At 39.1% G+C, this 19898-nt stretch overlaps 1 protein-coding gene across 1 annotated transcript in view; it reads right to left on the bottom strand.

Annotated features, from left to right (window-relative positions):
* The window catches only part of kcnh8 (potassium voltage-gated channel, subfamily H (eag-related), member 8), a 55434-nt gene extending 38644 nt beyond the window's left edge, over positions 1-16790 (bottom strand). The window contains exon 1 of the mRNA XM_075449933.1: positions 16579-16790. Coding sequence (XP_075306048.1) covers positions 16579-16654 — 76 coding nt within the window. The 5' untranslated portion in view covers positions 16655-16790. The remainder of the gene's footprint in view (positions 1-16578) is intronic.
* Positions 16791-19898: the final 3108 nt, after the last annotated feature.

Here is a 19898-nt window from a genome sequence, read left to right as displayed (position 1 = left end):
AATTGTGGAGCAATTTCCCATTAATGTTCTTCGACATAAAGTTGCAAAAACTTTGAATCTTCTGTTATCTACAGCACATAATATCACCAAAAGATGAAATGAATCTGGAGACATCTCTTTGCACAAGGGACTAAAAATCAATATTGGAATACGATAATCTTCAGCCATCAGGTGGCACCGCTTAAAAAGGAAAAAACAGGCAGTCAGTACATAGACTCAGGGACACTTTGACAAATCACTGTCTGTGACCCCAGTTCACTGTGCCACCCATAAATGCAGGTTAAAGCTTTATCATCCAAAGAAGAACCCATATGCGAAAATGATCCAGAAAAACTGCTGTCTTCTCTGGACTGAAGCAACGTGGAAAACTGTTAAAAAAAAATGGTTTTGGAAATCATGGACGCCAAGTCTTACGGACTAAAGAGGAGAGCTTGTCATCAGTGCAAAGCCTGAGTCTATATGGACTTTATCACTCTGTATAGTATATCATTTAACTTTCTGGCAGAAAATCACTACAGCAGACTCCACCCAAGTCTTCATATAATCTTAATGGGTGACTTGAATAACCCCCCCCCCCCCCCTTTAAGTTATCATGAAGGGACACATTAGCATAAAAGACCAAAACCAGTTTTTTGGTACGGCTGTAAAATTCTTTCTTTTTTTTTTCATTGATAAGGCTGGCATTTCAACATCTAACTGACTCACTTTTGGAGCCAGGTCTAAACGGCCATTCAAGGAACTGTACGTTTAAGCATTCCTTTGGTGTCTTTATTTCTCAGCTTCAGCAGTTTATTGTGGGGTTTTAGAGCATTGAAAATAATACCCTTTTATGACTGAAATCAAGGCTGATGAGCTAAAAGACTCAAGTTTAAAGCCGGACAACCAAACACATCTAAAAGACCAAGCCGTGCTTCATAAAACTAAGCGTCGAAATGAAGATCGGTGATACATTTAAACACCATTAAACACCTCCACATGTTACATTGTCAGTTTATATAGTGATCTTTCCCAGCATTGTGGAAGCTGAGCAATTCAGCCAGCTCATCTTTTGAAATTGTGCTCCAACACTCATGGCTATTGGACCATTGCTTTAACCGCTCAGCTAACACCAACGACAGCTTTTTAAACTTCTCAAAATGAAAATGGAAGCCTATTCAACAAGTCAAGTAGTGCCTCTCTAGTTGTTTCAATGAACTCCTCTCAGTAGCCACTGGGGTGATGATGTGACTTTAACCTCAGCGATACAAAGGCTGATGGGATCTTCAGCTCGGGCAGATGAAGGCCTGTGTGGGCCGACTGAAGGTCACTGAAGGTCACTTACCTCGATAAGCGACTGATTTATCTGCACACTGAAGAGCAAAAGAGTCCTACTCTTGAAACTCATTCCCAAACATCAAGAAACCAACCCTGAATTCAGAATACTGTTTGAGAGAGTTGCATGAGAGTGATGCTGTGCATTTTGGAGAAATTCTTATGAAGAAAAAAATTGATAAATGGGGGAAGAACTGAAGTGCCGGCATCTATCACAATTAATTAGCCTATTTATGTCTAGCTCTAAATACTTAGTCGAAGCAGACCAGCTGTTTATGCCTGAATCCATCTATTATGGCACTCAAACTTACACACCCATCTACACAAACAAACTCTCATAGTGCCGGTGTTGCGCAAAATCATGCTGAGCTGTGCTGAAAGACCGCTAATGCTTCCAGTACAATACCCATTATACTCAAAGGTGGACAATGGTGGTTTGACAGATTCTGTAAGGTGTTTGCGTGTGTGTGTGTGTGTGTGTGTGTGTAGTTTGGCCTGCTGTTCTTCCATAAGCGGTCAAACAGCCATCCAAAGCCAATGAGTTATGTACACAAGAATATCTGACACTGAGAAATTGCACGAAACGAACCTACATTTTGAGATATTCTGTACAATTACAGTAAATAAATGGGTTGCATACACATTGCTGAACATTCGCTCACACAAAGTGACATAAGCTTGTTTTTAATCACTGCTTTAGACATCCTGCAACTTGTTTCAGTTAGGGTACAAAAATCAATTTTCTACGCCAATAACTCCTTTTCCCAGAAACCTGGATGTTTAATTGCTTTATGTTGCACGTCAAGCTTTGCTGAAACACCTTAGATTAGAACTGGGAATACTACTGCAGAAAGCAAAAATCTTGTATTTGTTTCTCAAGAGTGTTTTAGTCAATGTTTTGATAACCTCATTCAGCAATAAACATTTGCTTGTGCATGCTCTCAGCGCTGAAAGTTTGGATTCATGTCACAATTCCCTATTCCCTTAAATGACTATAAATAAAGGAGGGACCTGGTTTTCTGTTAAAGTTGTAAGATTATTAGAATCATTCTAACTGCATGTACTCAGCTAAATAATTGCTAAGATTTGTAACCCCAGCAACAACAAACACTTGTGAACATAATTTATTAAACCCCTACACTCAAACACATTAATTAGGCTAACTGGAGCTGAATGCTGGCCAAAATCATCAGGTTTGATTTCAACAACCAAAAGCAACACAACATTATTCTGTCTTTAATACTTTCTCACGTCTACGTCTCTATGTTTAATAGAATTGCAGTGGTATGTCATTTCTTTTACTCAGTCTTGCTCAGTTGAGCAGTTGAGGCTTTTCAGTAGCATATTTGGTGCGCCGTCAACATAATGAGGTTGCATTTTCATTACCGTTTGTATACTTGCGAGATTGCCCAAAATCTTTGCAGCCATTTTTCATAAAAACAAGCAAAAGGAGGAGTATGGAACAAATTGCCTATTTTATTTTAGTTTCTGCATCACAAGCGCTGTCACATGGGAGTTATATGTGTCGTCATACTTTAAAACCAAACACAACAAGTGAGGATTAAACCAAGTTAAATGAGATTGCACCATAGTGGATATCACACCACAAAAAGATTTTTCCGGGACAACACTCTCATGTTTATTTTTTGGGTTCATTTGTCACACCCAATTAAATCTGATCCTAACACTATGAAATAGGAAGTGTGGCCGTATCTAAGCAGTGCTTTGATTTTTGGAAAACCTTTGCTAGTTGTGGTTGAACAGTCTTTTCCTTAAAAAAGAAACTTAACTGAGAGAAATGACCTGGGAGTATCTTCTTGGCGGCCATAAATGATGCTGATGGAACGTCAGTGCTTCTGCTTGTGTTTGTTTTATTGTAAGATACACTGGACCATCCTTCATGAAGGGAAAGGAGATGTTGTTGCTCTATATTTCTATATTGAAATCCTCAAAGCGATGCACCTTTAGAACAGTTCATATCATACCAATCTTACCTTGATTATTACTTTCATACATTTGAACTGATTGCAGTTCATATTGATGAATATTAGATTGTGATGAACATTTAATATCACTAACATTAGTACTGAAGTATTGCTTAACAGTGGGTTGAAACAATGACTATTCATTATCATGAATTATGACGCACTTTTTGTAGTTCATCTTTGGAACATTGAAGCTTCATCACACTTCATCCACTGTGGTGCTAACCGAGGTTGGATTCACACAGTTGTCTTCTCCCAAGTCCTCACCAATCCTCCTTCACATTGTATCTTTGACCTCATAGGACTTTCATAAATCTCTGCAAATGTTTAATGAAAAAGGACTATAATGGTTTTCTGTTTTTTTGTTTTTGTCTCTGTTTTTTGACAATATGATCCATGGATTCCAGACACCATTTTGAGGGAACACGCGATTTTGTGGCATTTGACCGCTGCAGGTTGCAGAAATGGTCAGAACTGCTATTTGCTTTTTGCATCCACAAATAATTACTGTGTCTGGTCATAAAATGTCAACCTCTCATCTTGAAAGTTGATTTCTGGCTTTGGATTTCTCTGTTCAACCTCTGTTGAACAATCTATTTACATGTTTTTAACTTTGGCCAGATCATTCCAGGTCATTCCACCTTTTTTTAGTGAAGATAAAAATGAAAGTAACTGCACTAGAAAGCTGTATCTACTAGAGCCGTCCTCTATTTTCTCCTATAGGTAGCTACGAGATAGGTTCGACTTTGTTGTAAGTTTGTTATCCTTAACTCATCTGATCTTATTTTAGTTATGTCAAGAATAATAAGACAATACAATCAAATGTATTCAACAATGTGCTAATATTCCTAGTCAGCAAAGAAGGCAGTGATTCTATGACTATAGAATTAAGCTATCCATTAATGAAAGAAAAAAGTCCAAAACCCATTTCAAGTCAGCAGTAATGCTATCACTGATGGTTTGGAGCAGGTCTCATGTGTTGTGATGAGCTGTCAGATGTGATGGAGGCTCCTTAGGCTCAGGGAAGAAAAGAGAAAGATTCTCAGTCTTACTGAAGTACAGAATGGACAGATTGTCTGTCAACAGTCTGAGTGTGCATCTTGTAAGGTGGTGGGAACAAGGTCATGTTAGGTAACATATAATTTGTTTCCTGGTGTTTCCAGGACTGCAGATGTCTATGTCCATATTGGAAATCAGTGGTAGAATTGATTGATCATTAATAATATTTTCTTAATGTTTGGCATATGAGCACAATCCAGTTTATTTAGGTATTTATGAAAAAAACTAAGAGCTGATATGTTAAACAAAAAAATATGTAAACCGTTGGATTTAAAGTCAACTTTACCACAGTGTGATACTGTAGATCCCTTTACTTACATAGTGTTTCTTTAAGTAGTCTTCAGGAATAGTTCTCCAGGCTTCTTGAAAGACATTTCAAAGCTCTTCTTTGGATGTTGGCTGCCTTTTGTTCCGTTGTCTGTCAAGATAATCCCACACTGCTTTAATAATGTTTAAGTCTGGCCTCTGTGGAGGGTTTATCCCTCCCAAAGACCTGACCGTTATGAAATTTAGCATAGCTCAGCCTTTTCTCCCCGTTTCCCTTCCTTAAGAATGGCTTTTTGACAGTCTATGGAGACCATTTCTAATTATATGAAGGACCAGATGCAACTTTCAGGTCCTGTGGCAGTTTTTGCCGGATCATATTTCTTTTTCTTACAGAAAATACTTTCAGAAACGGTTCATCTGCTGTGGATAGTTCATAGCCATGACACTTCTTTTATTCGCTTGTCCAGCTTCCTCAGATATATTAAGTACACACTGTACACCATGCTGAGATTTGCCAAAATTTTGTCGAATAGCTCTTTTTGGAATTATTCACGTTGCTGATGCAACAATACCATTACACTACAATACTTAATACCATTTCATACCTGGCAAGATATGTATTTGAATTTTTAAATTTTTACTTACTTTAGCATTAGTTTGCAGATGCAACTTAAGAAATGGGAAAAAAAATAATGTGTGTGTGCTTTCTTTTTGAGTGTCTAAAATCATTGGCCTGCAATAAGTGGCTTAAGATAAAAGAAGGAAGAAAAAATGAAAATTTTCATGTACGAGGACGTGTATGAGGTACGAAGAAAATTTAGAAAAATCTTCAGAAAGACTGGAGAGGTATCTGACCCAGTGAAAGTGAAATATGAAGAAATGAGGAGTGACTCAAGGCTTTTGCACAACATTGTATTTACCAAAATAATACAGTGTGACAATAAACAACACATACATGAACTTTGCGTCTGTTTTAGTATTTTCCTTGTCCTTGTCTGGTCGACCTTACGACCTGTTCTATTTTGACATACTTCTGTTTCTTTGTTAACTTCACTTAATGTTTTATTCTGTAACGCTTGTGTCCTTGTGTATTTTGCTGAGTTTTGGTTTCTGCCCTTGTTTCTTCCCATTTTAGAGTCACTGATTGTCACTGACTCACATGAAATCAGTAATACTTCCCTCGGTACGTTTATCAGGTTTCCTTTGATCAATGCCAACTCCTTGCTATTGTTTGTCATAGGAATTATAGGAATAAACCACAGCTTCAGACTCCTCTGATTTACAAGCTTCACAGAGTAGACGGAAAGATGATAATGATTGTATTCTTTTCATGATTACTAATCTCTATTTTAGCAACTTCTCCGACAAAGCCAAGCAAATCAATTGCAACAAAATAGGGGAGTTAAACAGTTATTACTTACTGATAGCAACAATGAAGCTACCTCTGCACCCTCTGACATTCTGTTCTCTGACCTCTCTCCAGAAGAAAAATCCAATCTGATGTTTATTCTTGTCTCGTGTCTTGCTTGACCACTTTATCTCTTCTGCCTCACCTGCAACCGTAGTGTTGTCTTTCGTACTTTTGTTCATCAATGTTTACAAATTTGGGCCTATTTAGATCCAAAAATAATACCTTAGTTGTATTTTACATGAAAAAAATCTCAGAGGAAATGTTACAAAAATCGCCCAAATAAATAGTTTGTTTTCTCACATATTACTTTATGAAATGCCATAACACCATCTACTACTGTAATAGGTACTTCAGAGAAGCATTTTATTAACCTTTAGCCAGTAATTTTTATTTTGTCCTTGCTATGAAATTTCCTCATCTTTCCTCCCACCCCTCTACCTACATCTGTCCTACTTTCCGTTTTCCCTTCCCTCCCTCTTTTGCTACTGCACCAGCATTAACCTCCCCACATCTCTATATTTTTCTACTTTTACTCTCTTCAAACCCTCCCAATAGCTACCTTTCTCAATCACTCAGTGTGTAGGCTCAATGCTCCACCTATCAACCTTCACTCTCTCCTTCCTTTCCCCCCAGCTGTTCTTCATGTCCCTCCAACCATTTTGGATCTCTCCACCCAATTACTCTTCATCTCTTTCTACCCTTGGACTTAAACCAGATTTCCCCCCTTTTCCCAGATCCATTTATTTCCTTCACTCTTTGCCCGCATTCACCTTCTTCCCCACCCACCATCTCTGCAAAAGCATCACATGACTTTGTTTACTTTTAACTTTGCTCATAACCCTGAGCCTCTGCAACAAGACAATTCTGTTTCCATTTTAAATGACATCCTTTTCCCACTCCCCCCTTGTCCCTTTCTTTATTTCCTTGTTTCTCCTCCAATCTGATTTTCTTTTGGCTAATTGCTCTGATGTAGAAGCTCATAGATCATCTCAACTTGTGCTCACACTACTGTATGACAGCTGCTGGAGGTATACGGAGAGGAGAGGGAGGAGGAAAGGGCGGGACAAAGAAAGGGAGCAAGAGGGTAGAAGAGGAGAGGAGCAAAAGAAAAAGAGAGCAAAGATGGGAGTAAAGAAGGGGGGTTTAGGGAGCTTTCTTATGCGAAAATCAATTGTAATACGCATCATTTGGACAAATGATTTGGAAAATATGTGTAAGACATCAATAAAATGAACATATTTTCAAGTCTAATGATAAAATCAACTGATCAGGAATTTAGAATTATATGTTTAGTTAAACAGTCAAAATACATCTTTATAAAATATATATTTATATATATTAATATATATATATATTTATTTATACTCTATTGTTGCTTTTGATTCAGCAAATAAAACTTTAATTGTGTTCATAGCAAGGAAGCAGCATGGATACTAAATTTTATTGGTCAGAGGATTTATCAAACTTAGACCCATATTGATACCTCAATAAATATGTCAGCAAGTTTATTCATTGCACACAGTATGGATTGATGTAGGGTTATTAATCCACTCCCAAGCATAAAACAAACAGTGTTATTCCCCCACTGCCATGCAAACCTCCACACCATATAGGTGTCAGATAAAAAATATTAAAGATTTTTGCAACATTCATCATTTTGCTGGCTGTGGTTTCCTTACCGTTTAGACAGCAGGTACTGTACGAGCATGCTTGTGTGGGTAATGACAAACCACAGAGTCTATTGTTTCAGTTTGGTGAGTTGTTTGAATATTTTCTCATCCAGTCAGTTCTAAATGAATAACTTGGGTCAGAGGAAACAGTGCTGCACTATATTTCCTTTCTACACTCTTTGAAACAGATGGTGTCGTCTAGAATTATGTTTGTTTGTTATATGTTGTTGTGGAGACACTGCTTAAACCCAGATATGCCAGTTTCAAAATAGACAAACAGTCCATGCGTGTATTTTTTAAGCTTGTAAAATCCACTACATATATTGCTGACAAGAAACTGTATTATATCAGTATTTTGCTATAATCAATATTTGTAACTGAAACTGTTTCTTAAATTAAATCAATTGCATGCTAAAAGGAAATAGGAACCATGTGATTAACTTTAAACACATGTACTGCTTATGTGTTTGGTGTTTACACACTGGAAATTTGTGAAAATTACTATGAAATATTCTATATTTAACATAAACATATGTTTCTCGTTCATCCATTCAACGCTTTGCATTCATATATGAACTTTAAATGCAGTATGCAGCGCTTTTCACTTCAGTCACACACTGATGAACACATCGATGTCAATGTGAGGTTCAGTGTCTTACCCAAGAACACTTTGACTCATGGATAGCACTGGAGATCAAACAACCGTCCAACCAACCAATCACCATCTAGTTTGAAGACGTCCACTCCACCAGCTGAGCCTAATAAATAGTGGGGAGATGGATGGCTCACCAGCCATGGCTCAAGGTGCTGTGCGTAACCACGCCATCCGCCTTCCTTCGTTCCTACTCTTACAACTTTGTGGCTTCTTCAACAATTTACTAAACAATTATGTCTGCTTGTCTGCTGTAGAAACTTATTACTTTGCAAGACGCTGTTATGGGTCATATTTATTATAAACAAACGATCTACAAGAGCATATCGATTGGGGTACTTGTTGCTTTTTCTGACTTCAGATCCACTCATCCCTCTTACATCCCTACATACACCTCATGAAAGGGATGTGCAAAGAGCTCCCCTCTGACAAATACAAGTATTCACCAGCTCCTCGACAGCCTCACTCTCTTCTTGAAGTGCCCCCAGGGCTATTTAAGGCACAGCAACAATTCTTATGATGAGTGATCACGCATGGGGCAGCAACACACACATAGAACGAGTGAAAGACAGGTAGGGGAACAGAAACCAGCAGGACGAGAAGGAAATGGATGGCAAAGCAGATGAAAGAGTGAAAGATGAGGGGGATGTGGACAGGTAAGGGGAACAGAAGGGGATGCTGAGAAATATACCGAGGCAGACGGGGTGTTAGGGGCAGAGGGTGAGGAGGTGATGTGAAAAGCCGATGGCAAGTGAGATGGAACTGTGAGAGGTGGAATGATGAAAAATGGAGATAGAGTGTGGTAAAAATCGGTGAGGTAGTGGGGAAGATGGATGGAAAGACCTCCTCACCTTTACTGCATGGATTCAGGCAGGCCTCTAGGAACCCACAACAAAGCAGTTACATAACGACAAAAAAAAGTCACTCTACAGTTGCCACAGTAACCACTGACACACACCATGGCAACCAAGGCTACAACTGTACAGTTTTCCTTTGGATACAGAGTAATGTCAAAGTATGCAATTTTGAGAGTAATTTGAGAGTATTTCAAATTTTCTGTTGAGGTCGACGCTCACTCGTGTTCACGTGCATACACGGTACTTTTAAACAGTGATAATCTATTCACACCATGTAACTGAAAAGAGAAAATCATTTGAAAAATCCAAAGCTTTAATCACTGCTGCGACTCTTCATCATACAGTACCCCAGGCTATCACAAAATTAAACTTCATACCAACCATTACATTCCTGTAATTTGCAGGCTTTGCAGACCCCTGCTTTTTTTCCGCTGTCTTTCCCTGTCAATAGCTTACCTCTCCTCACTCATAAAGCTTGTCATTTCCTCCGTTTTGCACTGCAAACACCTCACATAACTAATTGAGTCTAAAAATGGATGACTTGGCCCAGACTTCCTCTGGTGAAACCCCTTTTGCCGATCGTTTTGGACAGTCCATTAGACATGCTGATTAGGAAGGATTTTCTCTAATTAGGTGGTTTAACAAGGCAGAACATAATTGGTGATGCAGAATCTCCCATTTAGAAAGTCCTACAAGTTTGATGGAACAGATAAGATCCTAACCCCCCCCCTCCCCCCTATAAATTCGCAATAATAATCATGCCCAGTGACCTTTGAGTCAGGACAGAATTTGCCTGCTGAGTCTGTACTGATGGTGGTGCCAGTGTCCTTCTAAGTGAATACTTTGTCAAAAGCTTGTTAAAGCCAGAATATAGTTGGGAGTTGCTATTAATTGAACACTGTAATTAACATGAACCACAGCTGACACAGATACCTGTGTTGGTTTATAACGAGTGAGTGACTAGATGCAGAAAGTGTCTTGGTACTTTTAGCATGACTCACGGCCGATGATGCCGTAGGAGAGACTCTAATTTGGATTATTACAAGTGAAACCCTCTCTCGAGAGTCAAAATTGTTATTCAATTTAGAGGAGCGGGTGAAGTGTTCTCTGCCTGCATGGAAATACGTGACTGAAAATGTTAGTCATCAGCAGGTGAAGCATTTAGCTTGCATTAAATTGGATGTTTCCATCCTTAGGTGAAGAGAAGTGTGAACACTACTTTTGTCAGGTGGCAGGAAAAATAGCATCAAATGAAAATTAACGTTAGCCTGGATATGAAATAGAGCCAATTGTTAGCACATTGGAAAAATAAAATGTAATGCAAAATGTAAAAGTAATATTTCAACAGTACTAGAGCATGCTTGTTGCACAAACCCTAAGTGTTAAGGAAAAGAATAATATGGGTTAAGTGCTTAGTATTGTGAAATTTTAAGTGATCCATTATCTGGAGCAACACTAGCTTGACGCTGTACTGTTGCACAGGTGTGCTTTAAGCTAAGTGTTAAATCCATCATTCTTGAAACACTAATACATGCTCAAAATGATCATGGTGACATGCTAATGTTTAGAAAGTGTGCTTGTCTTGGTTTGGTACCATAGATATAATGCAAATGATGGGCATGGTTTCCCTTTCTAAAAATTTAAGCTCATAAAGACTTGCCTCAAACCTGCATAAAATCTAATGGCCAGTATGGGTTAACTAATGTTGTAGCCAAAACATGTCTTATTGTATATGATATTCATATACTGTGAAAGTGAAGAGAAGAAAAGGAAGAGTGGAAATGGAAGAGAAAACTTACTGACATCTCATTTGACTCATAACTAACATCAAACGAAGTGTATTGTATCAATAGCTGGTTTATCCTTGTGACTACAGCATAATGTTCATTCAGTAATTTAGAGTGAAATAAACAATAAACCAACTCCCGGCTGGGGCCTTTCTGTGTGGAGTTTGCATGTTCTCCCCGTGTATGCGTGGGTTCTCTCCGGGTACTCCGGGTACTCCGACTTCCTCCCACTGTCCAAAAACATGCATGTTAAGTTAATTGGTGTCTCTAAAAGTGTCCTTAGGAGTGAGTGTGAGCGTGTGTGGTTGTTCGTCTCGTTTGTCTCTGTGTGGCCCTGTGATGGACTGGCGGCCCGTCCAGGGTGTACCCCGCCTCTCACCCACTGACCGCTGGGATAGGCTCCAGCCCCCCCGCGACCCGACCGACGGATTCAGCGGTATAGAAAATGGATGGATGGATGGATAAACAATAAAGCTTGGTAAAGCTTAAATAGGTCTGCTTTGAATGAATGTGTGTATTTTCTCCTCTCACTCGTGTTAAAAAAAAAAGAAAACATCAAAAGCCAACATTAGGGTGAATGTCCATGTTTTACAAGAAGTTTATATTATTTAACATGTCATCATGCTTTTGTTCGATAATACGTAAAGATTTGAGGCTGATAGGAGTGAAAAGGTTTTGCAAGTTAATACTTATAAGGCTGTGGATAAAACTAAACTCTGACACTGAGGACAAATTCAATTTTGGCCCATCCCGTAACATTTCATTTAACTTGTGCTATCAGAAGATAAACTGACCAACAGAATACAGCAAATTATACAGTTTGTTGACAAATGTAAATTTATTCAGCTGAGCAGCAAAGTAAAGGTAAATGTTTAATGCATCCTTTTTTTTCAGGTAACCTTTGCAAAATGGCCTTCTAGCTCAGGCCCCACTGACACAATTTCAGAGACACTCTTGCTGAGAGCCTTGTGTGGGGTTTGAGGACGGTAGGCAGCAGACAAAACCGTTCTGAAGCACTGAAGGGTGCAAAATGATCACTTGAACAATATATTATATTTTGTTTTGCATCTTTTAAAAATACAAATTTATTATTTCTTATTTCTTTTTTTTAGTTACAGTCTGTGATTTTCATGGATTTATTTTGGGATTTTATGAAATTGTTCAAATTGGTTAAATTAATTAATACGAAAATATTTTAGAAACAAGTTCCAAAATAAGAAAAGAAAAAAAGATAAGAGTGTGTGCATATGGACTCGCCCCATTTGCTTTGAACCCCTAAAATAAGGTGCACCCAATTACCTGCTCAAGTCTAATAATTTGTTAAATTGAGTCAACTTGTGTGCCATATAAACATCACATGATCTCAGTATACATGTCCTTGTTGTGAAAGCCCCCAGTGTGCAGCACCAATAAAATAAACAGAACAATGAAGACCAAGGGGCTCTCCAATAGGTAAAATATAGAAGCACAACAAACTTGTCAAGAAGGGGTTCAAAGAACAGGCCAGAAATGCATTAATCAAAAATATAACAAAAAGGCCAAAAATCAGGACAGACAGCCTGTTACTGATTACCTCACTAGCCATAACTTGACAAGTAGCTCTAAAACAGATCAATACATCACCAAGCTTCCATCTCTTTCTGTTTCATGAGGATGTATGACTGAATTTTATGGTTCTTTCAGGCAGCATATGTAGCTGACCGCTCATTCATATATGTACATCAGCACTGACTTAATACAACATAAAGAAACAACAAGCAACTGGTAAAAAGGCCAGCAGCATTACTTCTGTTTATTCTTAATCCTGAAATGCAAAAGCCTCAATATATATGTGCGCTTTGAAGAAAATTGGAACAGTGCAGCCAATCCATTGCCAGTAAGTGAAATACTGTCTGGCACCCTCAGGACTACAGTCAATGATGATTGATTACTCCGTCACATTCTCATAACTGCACTCGTTATTTCTTTCAAAGACATTCTCTTTTTTAGAACAACACAATACCTACTTTTTCACAAGTTAGCATTATTATATTAGAAGATAACACATTTCTAAGCATCTACTTAAAGAGTTATATTAAAGAGATATTAAAGAGTTCTGTTTAGTCCAAGCAATCATCACTTTAATAAATCGTGTTGCACATATGTGTATCAGCACATGGTCTTCGGTCTCTTATGCTCAGTAATTAGCTCCATCTGTGTTTCTGCAGGTCAAAGGATTGCTGGTTAGGCAAAGCCACAGAGACACCATGCCCTTTTTTTTTTATCTCTGAGATCCCAGGATCTCACTTCCTGTATCATGAGAGACACTGAAAGACTTTTTAAACACTCACGTGACAGCAAATCGTCATCCAAAGACCACAACCACAAAATTGGCATTTAGCTAAAGTTAATCAGCAGATAGGAAACTCCTGTTTTTCTACACTCACACTAACAGACAGTGGAGCGCACATAAAGGTCAGTGACGGGTAATGCATGACACTCTCTTCTTTTATCTTGCCTTACTCTTTTCCTTTTACCTCGTCTTTTTTACACCCTGTCTATCGTTTATTCACATACAACACTACGACTGCTGTCCTGTGGCGACTCAGAGCGTAGTTGCTCCAAGTCTTGCCATTGTGACAGTAATTACCTAGTCTTTGGAGGGGGGAACAAGTGTGTTGAGAGCTACAAAATGGCAATCTGGAATGAATGGGGTGGGATGGTGAGAAGCAGCACAGTGGGAGACTTTACACAGATCTCTGTTACAACCATATTACCAATCCGTCTGCTTAATTTGGCAAGAGGAAGGCCCAATATGGTCTACTTCTCTCCAAGGATCCTTGTTGGTTGACAGAAAAGTCCAGTCAGCAAGTATTTTATTTTCATGAGTTACTGTTCTTCGATGGCTTGTTCAGGTGCTCATTGGTTCGTGTTACAACAGGCCCAGGTTTGAGTCCCAACCTGTGGCCCTGTGCTGCATGTCATCCTCCAAACTCTGCCCCCTTTTACGTCTGATAGTAAACTATCTTAAAGTTGGCTTTCATTTAGAAAATACATGAAGATGAGAAAAGTTAAGTTGATCAAGAATTTTCTTTTCTTTTTTTTTTTGCTTGAATCACAACAGTGTTTATTAGTAGGCCTAAATCACTCTTCAAATTACCATATCAATGCCTGGTGATGACATGTGATTGTAACAAGCATTACACCCCAACATACAGTACCAGTGATGGACAGGTGGTGAGATTTGTCATTTAGATGGTTGTTAGGCTGACAGAAGGTGTCACAGCATTCTTACACAGTCATCGCAAAGGACAACTCCAGACAGATTCCATCATTTATTAGTATGGGAATAACTCTGTACAGCGATCCCAACAACTGCGATCTGACGTGTTTGTCAACCATAAAGCCAACAAAGCATAGGTGAAATACACCTGAGTTTTGAAATATCATCGAACAGGGCAGGAATTTAGTGTCTTCAAACTGTCACTGTATATAGGGAGGGGTCTCCTGCTGGTGCCCAGAGTCAGGACTAAACAAGGTGAGGCTGCGTTTCAGTTTTATGCTCCTAAAATCTGGAACAGTCTTCCAGGAAATGTGAGACAGGCCTCAACTTTGACAATGTTTAAATCCAGGCTGAAAACAGTTCTATTTAGCTGCGCATATGACAACTGCAAGTATTTTATCTGCATTCTTCGCTTTTAATTTAATCAATTAATGATTATTTTTATGTTTTAATGATTTTATTTTGCCTTCTTGTAATTTTATGTGGCTGTAAAGCACTTTGAATTGCCGAATTGTACTCTACAAATAAACTTGCCTTGCCTTGCCTCGACTTGGGTTATAAAAGAGACTGCTCATTTTGAGCACAAAAGCCTCGCTGTGAACCTGAACAAGAACGAAACATTTTTGTTCGTGTCAAAGCAAGTGAAATGCGTTGAAAGGACCACTAGTAAATAAACAAACCTTTTCTCTGACTACTATTACTTTCACCCATTTATCACTGTCTCCAAGTCCAATTTGGGCTATGGATGACGTCAAAGGGGATCACAGAGTGGTGAACCCTACCTCGTCACTTCTATTTGCTTTTGACCAGGCCATCAGGCCTAATTTGCCCCGTCAGGCTCTGCTGCCTCCAGTCCGCTCCATCTAGCACTCCAAATCCAACGTTAATTTCGTCTGCCTCGCCAGCTCAAGGACAGGAGTTCATTCTTTAGAGCTTGACAAACTACTCGTGCTGTAGACCCACTCTAATTCCCTTGTGTAAGATGAGAGCTCATGCCCAGGCAGCTGAGTGTTTTTTTTGCCACTCAACGTATAGCCTCCTTTTACTTGTACAGTGGTGCTCAACCAGCAGATATGTCCCTGGTTATCATCATGTCTCTCTGAATGTTATGAAAATGTCCAGAATAGTTGGATGTAGTGTTAGGTGGCGATTGAGAGGAGGAATTAGCTAATAAATGCAGGAACTACAGGTGTAGAAATCTAATTATAAGTAGCAGGCACTGGCACAGAAGGCACAGAAGTGGATTTCAAGAGGTTTCTGTTACAAATTATGGAATATTTTGAATCACAAATAAGGGCACAGAGGACACTGAATATGTAGACAAAATATGCAGCATATGATACATGTTTCTTAAGACTTTAATAACCATGTTAAACGAACTAATGGAGTGCATCTGAATTTAAAAGAAAAGAGGACACTTTAATGTCCATAGCTTAAATCAACCAACCTTTGCAAATGCATGTTTATAGGCAAAGCAAGCTCTAGCAGCTTATCATATATAACTAAAAAGCCTGAGGATGAGCTGAAACATGGCTGATTAAACCTGCAAGAGACGCCGAAGACGTGTATGAAATATCGTGTTTAATATTTATGAAACACAGTGGAAAAAAAGAAAGCCACTATAATGACGGGCTAGAGTTCAGACAGAAGACAAAAGTTGCGAAATGGCCGTGTTTAGTTCAACTTGTACAGTCTGGTCGCCATCGACCAATTAACTCACTGACCGGTCGCGGTGGGAAAGATGTCTCCTTCAACGGGATTTGTCGGGCATGAAGTAGATAAACCTCAATACAAAACTGAACGACTGAAAAAAAATACTTTATTGAAAAGGGTTTCACAAATACATTAAATGAGTTCATAATACAGGCGGAAACTTGTGAACAAGTTCTGCAAATGTCTCGTGAGAAGCTGGGAGTGCCCAGTTAACCCTTTGTCGCTGTCCGTGGTCCTGAAAGCTCAGCACCACGGACAGCTTCAGCCTCAGCGGTGTGATCGCACTCCCGCCTTCCTGTACTGACTTATCAATAACAAACGCGTGTTGTTGCTGAGTTTATTGAGATATGTTAATGACAAACCGTTGGCCCTGAGATACTCGAACAAAAAAATGTGACGAAATGGAGACATTGCATTGAGAACAATAAAGAAAATACGAAGTGAACACAATGAAAGGCATTGGCTGTATTCTCTGTTGGATTGTCTGTGTAGCTCAACCAACCAATCTCTACAAACTAGACAATGCAAACGAGTCAAGAAAAACAATTCCGGCTGATAAAATCACTGGAGGGATTAAAAATATATATCTTTAAAACAAACTTACGAGTTCCATCAAAGCGCGTGGCTATAGTGTCCAGAAACGTGTTCTGTGGCGCTAATAATCCCTTCATCACAGGCATTTTCTCTGCTCGGTGTCGAAGTCCCCATCAAAGTTACTGAATAGAAGGTGCAAGTCGTCCAAATGCGTGAGGTGCTCCCATTCAAGGCGCCGAGGCTCTATTAAACCTACAGATATCTAGTCAACTCAGCACTATACGAACCCGAGCTGGTAAGGTGTGCACGCGATGCGCGCACCCGTGCGTCTGTTGCGTGTGTAAAGGGGGGTGGGGTGAAGCCCACAGGTACAGTTCAGGTAACAGGCAGGCACGACCGTGACACAGTGAAACACCCTGTCAGCGATGCCGTTATTATGTGGCCATCTCTTCTCAGCGCGCAGCAATCACTCCCAAAAACAACTGAAATGAAAAGCACAAATACGGAGAATAAAGAGAGAAATGGAACTTGCATTTAAATGCATTTGCCTTAATTCATCTCGAAGTTTCTTCCAGAAACCGACTCTCGTGTTGTCATTGCATGATTACACCGAGTCGTGCTTTCATCTTGTGCAGTCGCTGAGTATGGAGTCTGAGATCATCATTAAAAAAAAAAGAAAAAGAAAAGAATAGAAATTTAGGCTTTTCAGACATGAAGAGAGTAGGAAGGTGAAAGCAGCATTTGTGCAGCACTTGAACCTTTTAACAAGGATAGATTCAATGAAATGCTTTTGTGTACACGTCACTTTCTCCCAGTGGCCAGAGAAACTGACAGCAGTCGCACAACTGTCCACTGGAAAAGAAAAGAGATATCACGAGTTTTAACACCCTCTGGTGGTTAGGTCATGGTATGACATGCACGCTGCTTAAGTGAGTTCTAAACAGACGACATCAGTTGCATTATTGCGCCCTCGTGTGAACAGCAAATCGCAAATGCAGTTTACTATAGCCTACTCCTGCATTCCTGAGAGAATCAACATTTAAACTGAAGAGAATTAACAGTTAAAACGGGTATTAAGACTGTTGGATTAGTTTAATGTACAAACAGAGAGTAAAGGTAACCTAAACTAGTTGGACACAATCACAAGGAAATTCTCATTTTCAGTTATCCAAAAAACAAAATTATTAAAATATGTAATGCAAGGGGTCTGCTTTACAATTTTTACATCGTTTAGTATAAAATTTTGACACTCCACCCACGCAAATTTTTCTTCAACTGCAATGCGTTTGAGCATTTCATGCATGTTGTGCATGTTTCAAAACTCTCACATTTTAATAAATTGACCGTGCCATAATCCCTTCCTTCTCAGCTATTCCTTGGAGGATGTGTTCACGAGTTTAGGATCGCTAGCATTAGAAAGAAGAAGGTTTTCTATTGATGAAAATACAGATTTCAGGTATATAGTCTCACATCATCTTAATCTTTGATTTGCTGCTGAATCCACATTTGAATCAATGACTGAGTGCTGCTAAGTCCCTCATTTAGTGGAGTGATCCCAAACTTAAGACATTTCAGTCATCGAATTTCACAAAATTAGGATTTTTTTTGTTACCAACAAATATCATCATCTGTACAAAGATCCCAAAGATTTGCTCTATGGGGCTGCATGGTGGTTAGCATCGTCACAGCAAGAGGGTTCCTGGTTCCAATCCCAAAGTGGGTTCTCTCCAGGTACTCCAGCTTCCTTCCACCATCCAAAAACAAGTGAATTAGGTTAATTGGTTAGTCTACATTGACCTTAAGAGAGAGTGTGCATTTTTGTATGTCTCGTTTGTCTCTGTGTGGCCCTGTGATGGACTGTCGATCCATCCAGGATGTTCCCTGGATGGAGAGTCTACTTTCTGTAAACAAATTTTTATTAATGGAAATTAGAATGGAATAATTTCTTTGAAATCATTTGGAGATTGTTTTCAATCGTTTGCCGGACTGAGACGCAACAGCAGGCTTTTTTTTTTTTTTTAAACCGAAAAACTTTCTGACAGCCTCTGAGTGTCCTCCTGTCATCCTCTAAGGAGATTAAAAATATGGCACCAAATGTGGGATCCCTAAATCTAGGACTATAGATTTAGGTATTCTAGGACTAGTGATAGATATTGACTTTAGATGTGACAGATTACTTTTTCACGATAAAAGGTCTGTTTTTTTTTCATCTAGGTTACGTAACTGACCGTCTGTTTACAATCAGTGTACATGAATATGAACACACTGTTTTAAGTGGGATTATGTGTTTGCTTGTGCAAGTATGCCTGAAAATGTATCATTCATGTGGGGCTTTTCACAGCAATACTTTCCTGAATGAAACTGTATATACAGACTTTTATCTCACCTAGACAATTTCCACTGTAAACTGTGTTTTATTACATCTCTGAGAGTGTCAAATTGAAAGCTTCTGTTGATTTTATAGACCAGAGTTTTTTGATACCTTGAATGATGGTGAGATATATCAGTCATTTTAAAAGAAAGTCTCACCAAGATATTAAGCAGGTGCTCTTCTTTAATCCCTGCCTAAAGTCAAACCCGCATCTTTATCTGCAAAACAAGAACGGTTGTCAGTTACCAGCCCTACAAAGCTGGTACAAGACACCTCCAGCAAACTTTCTGTAATTTCATGCACAGAAAACATGCACATGTGCATGTGCAACCTGACAGACATGCCCAGCTTCATTTTTAGGTCAATCGCATTACCAAACACAAGGAGCCAAGCACTGTGCCTCCTACTCCAATCCCCCACACAAGCAAAGCAACTCTTACAGTGGTGTTGCTAAAGTGTAGTCATCAAGTGCTCCGAGGCTCACTGCTGTGAATCATAGATCACCTTAGTAACTTCAAATAAGCTCAAAATCTGTACAAGCCCTCAAACAAATGCACGCAGGATACACAGTAAGAAAACTGTGACTCATGTCCCTGAGGTGAAGCAGTGTGAGGCAGTTAGGCACACAGAGACACTTCCATAGACGTGTCAGCTAATAAAATTAAAACAGACAGCCAACACACAGGGATGCTTCACCTGAGTGATTAAATACTTAATGCTTCATTTAATCCAAATCACTGCTTCGAACATGTGTATGCGTGACAGTTCAGTCGAAGTCAATTACTGTTGATCACAGCATCAGTTTACCGGAAACTTTATTAATGCTCCACACATCAGAGTCTGGCTACTCCAGTCAAAGTTTTAGTGTCATACAGTTATCAAACAATCAAACAATTAATTGTGGTCATGGCCACATTATTATGCAATGTGTTTTACTTTTGTTAATCTAGCGCTCTCTGATCATACGGTACGCGGTGGGGGTGTGTTGTGTTGCATTTGACAACGCCACTAGAGGTCAC

Source organism: Odontesthes bonariensis, chromosome 18, assembly GCF_027942865.1.
Source record: "Odontesthes bonariensis isolate fOdoBon6 chromosome 18, fOdoBon6.hap1, whole genome shotgun sequence".
Classification (NCBI taxonomy): Eukaryota; Metazoa; Chordata; class Actinopteri; order Atheriniformes; family Atherinopsidae; genus Odontesthes; species Odontesthes bonariensis.
The sequence above is the reverse complement of the archived record's forward strand: the minus strand, read 5'-3'. Positions and strand labels throughout refer to the sequence as shown.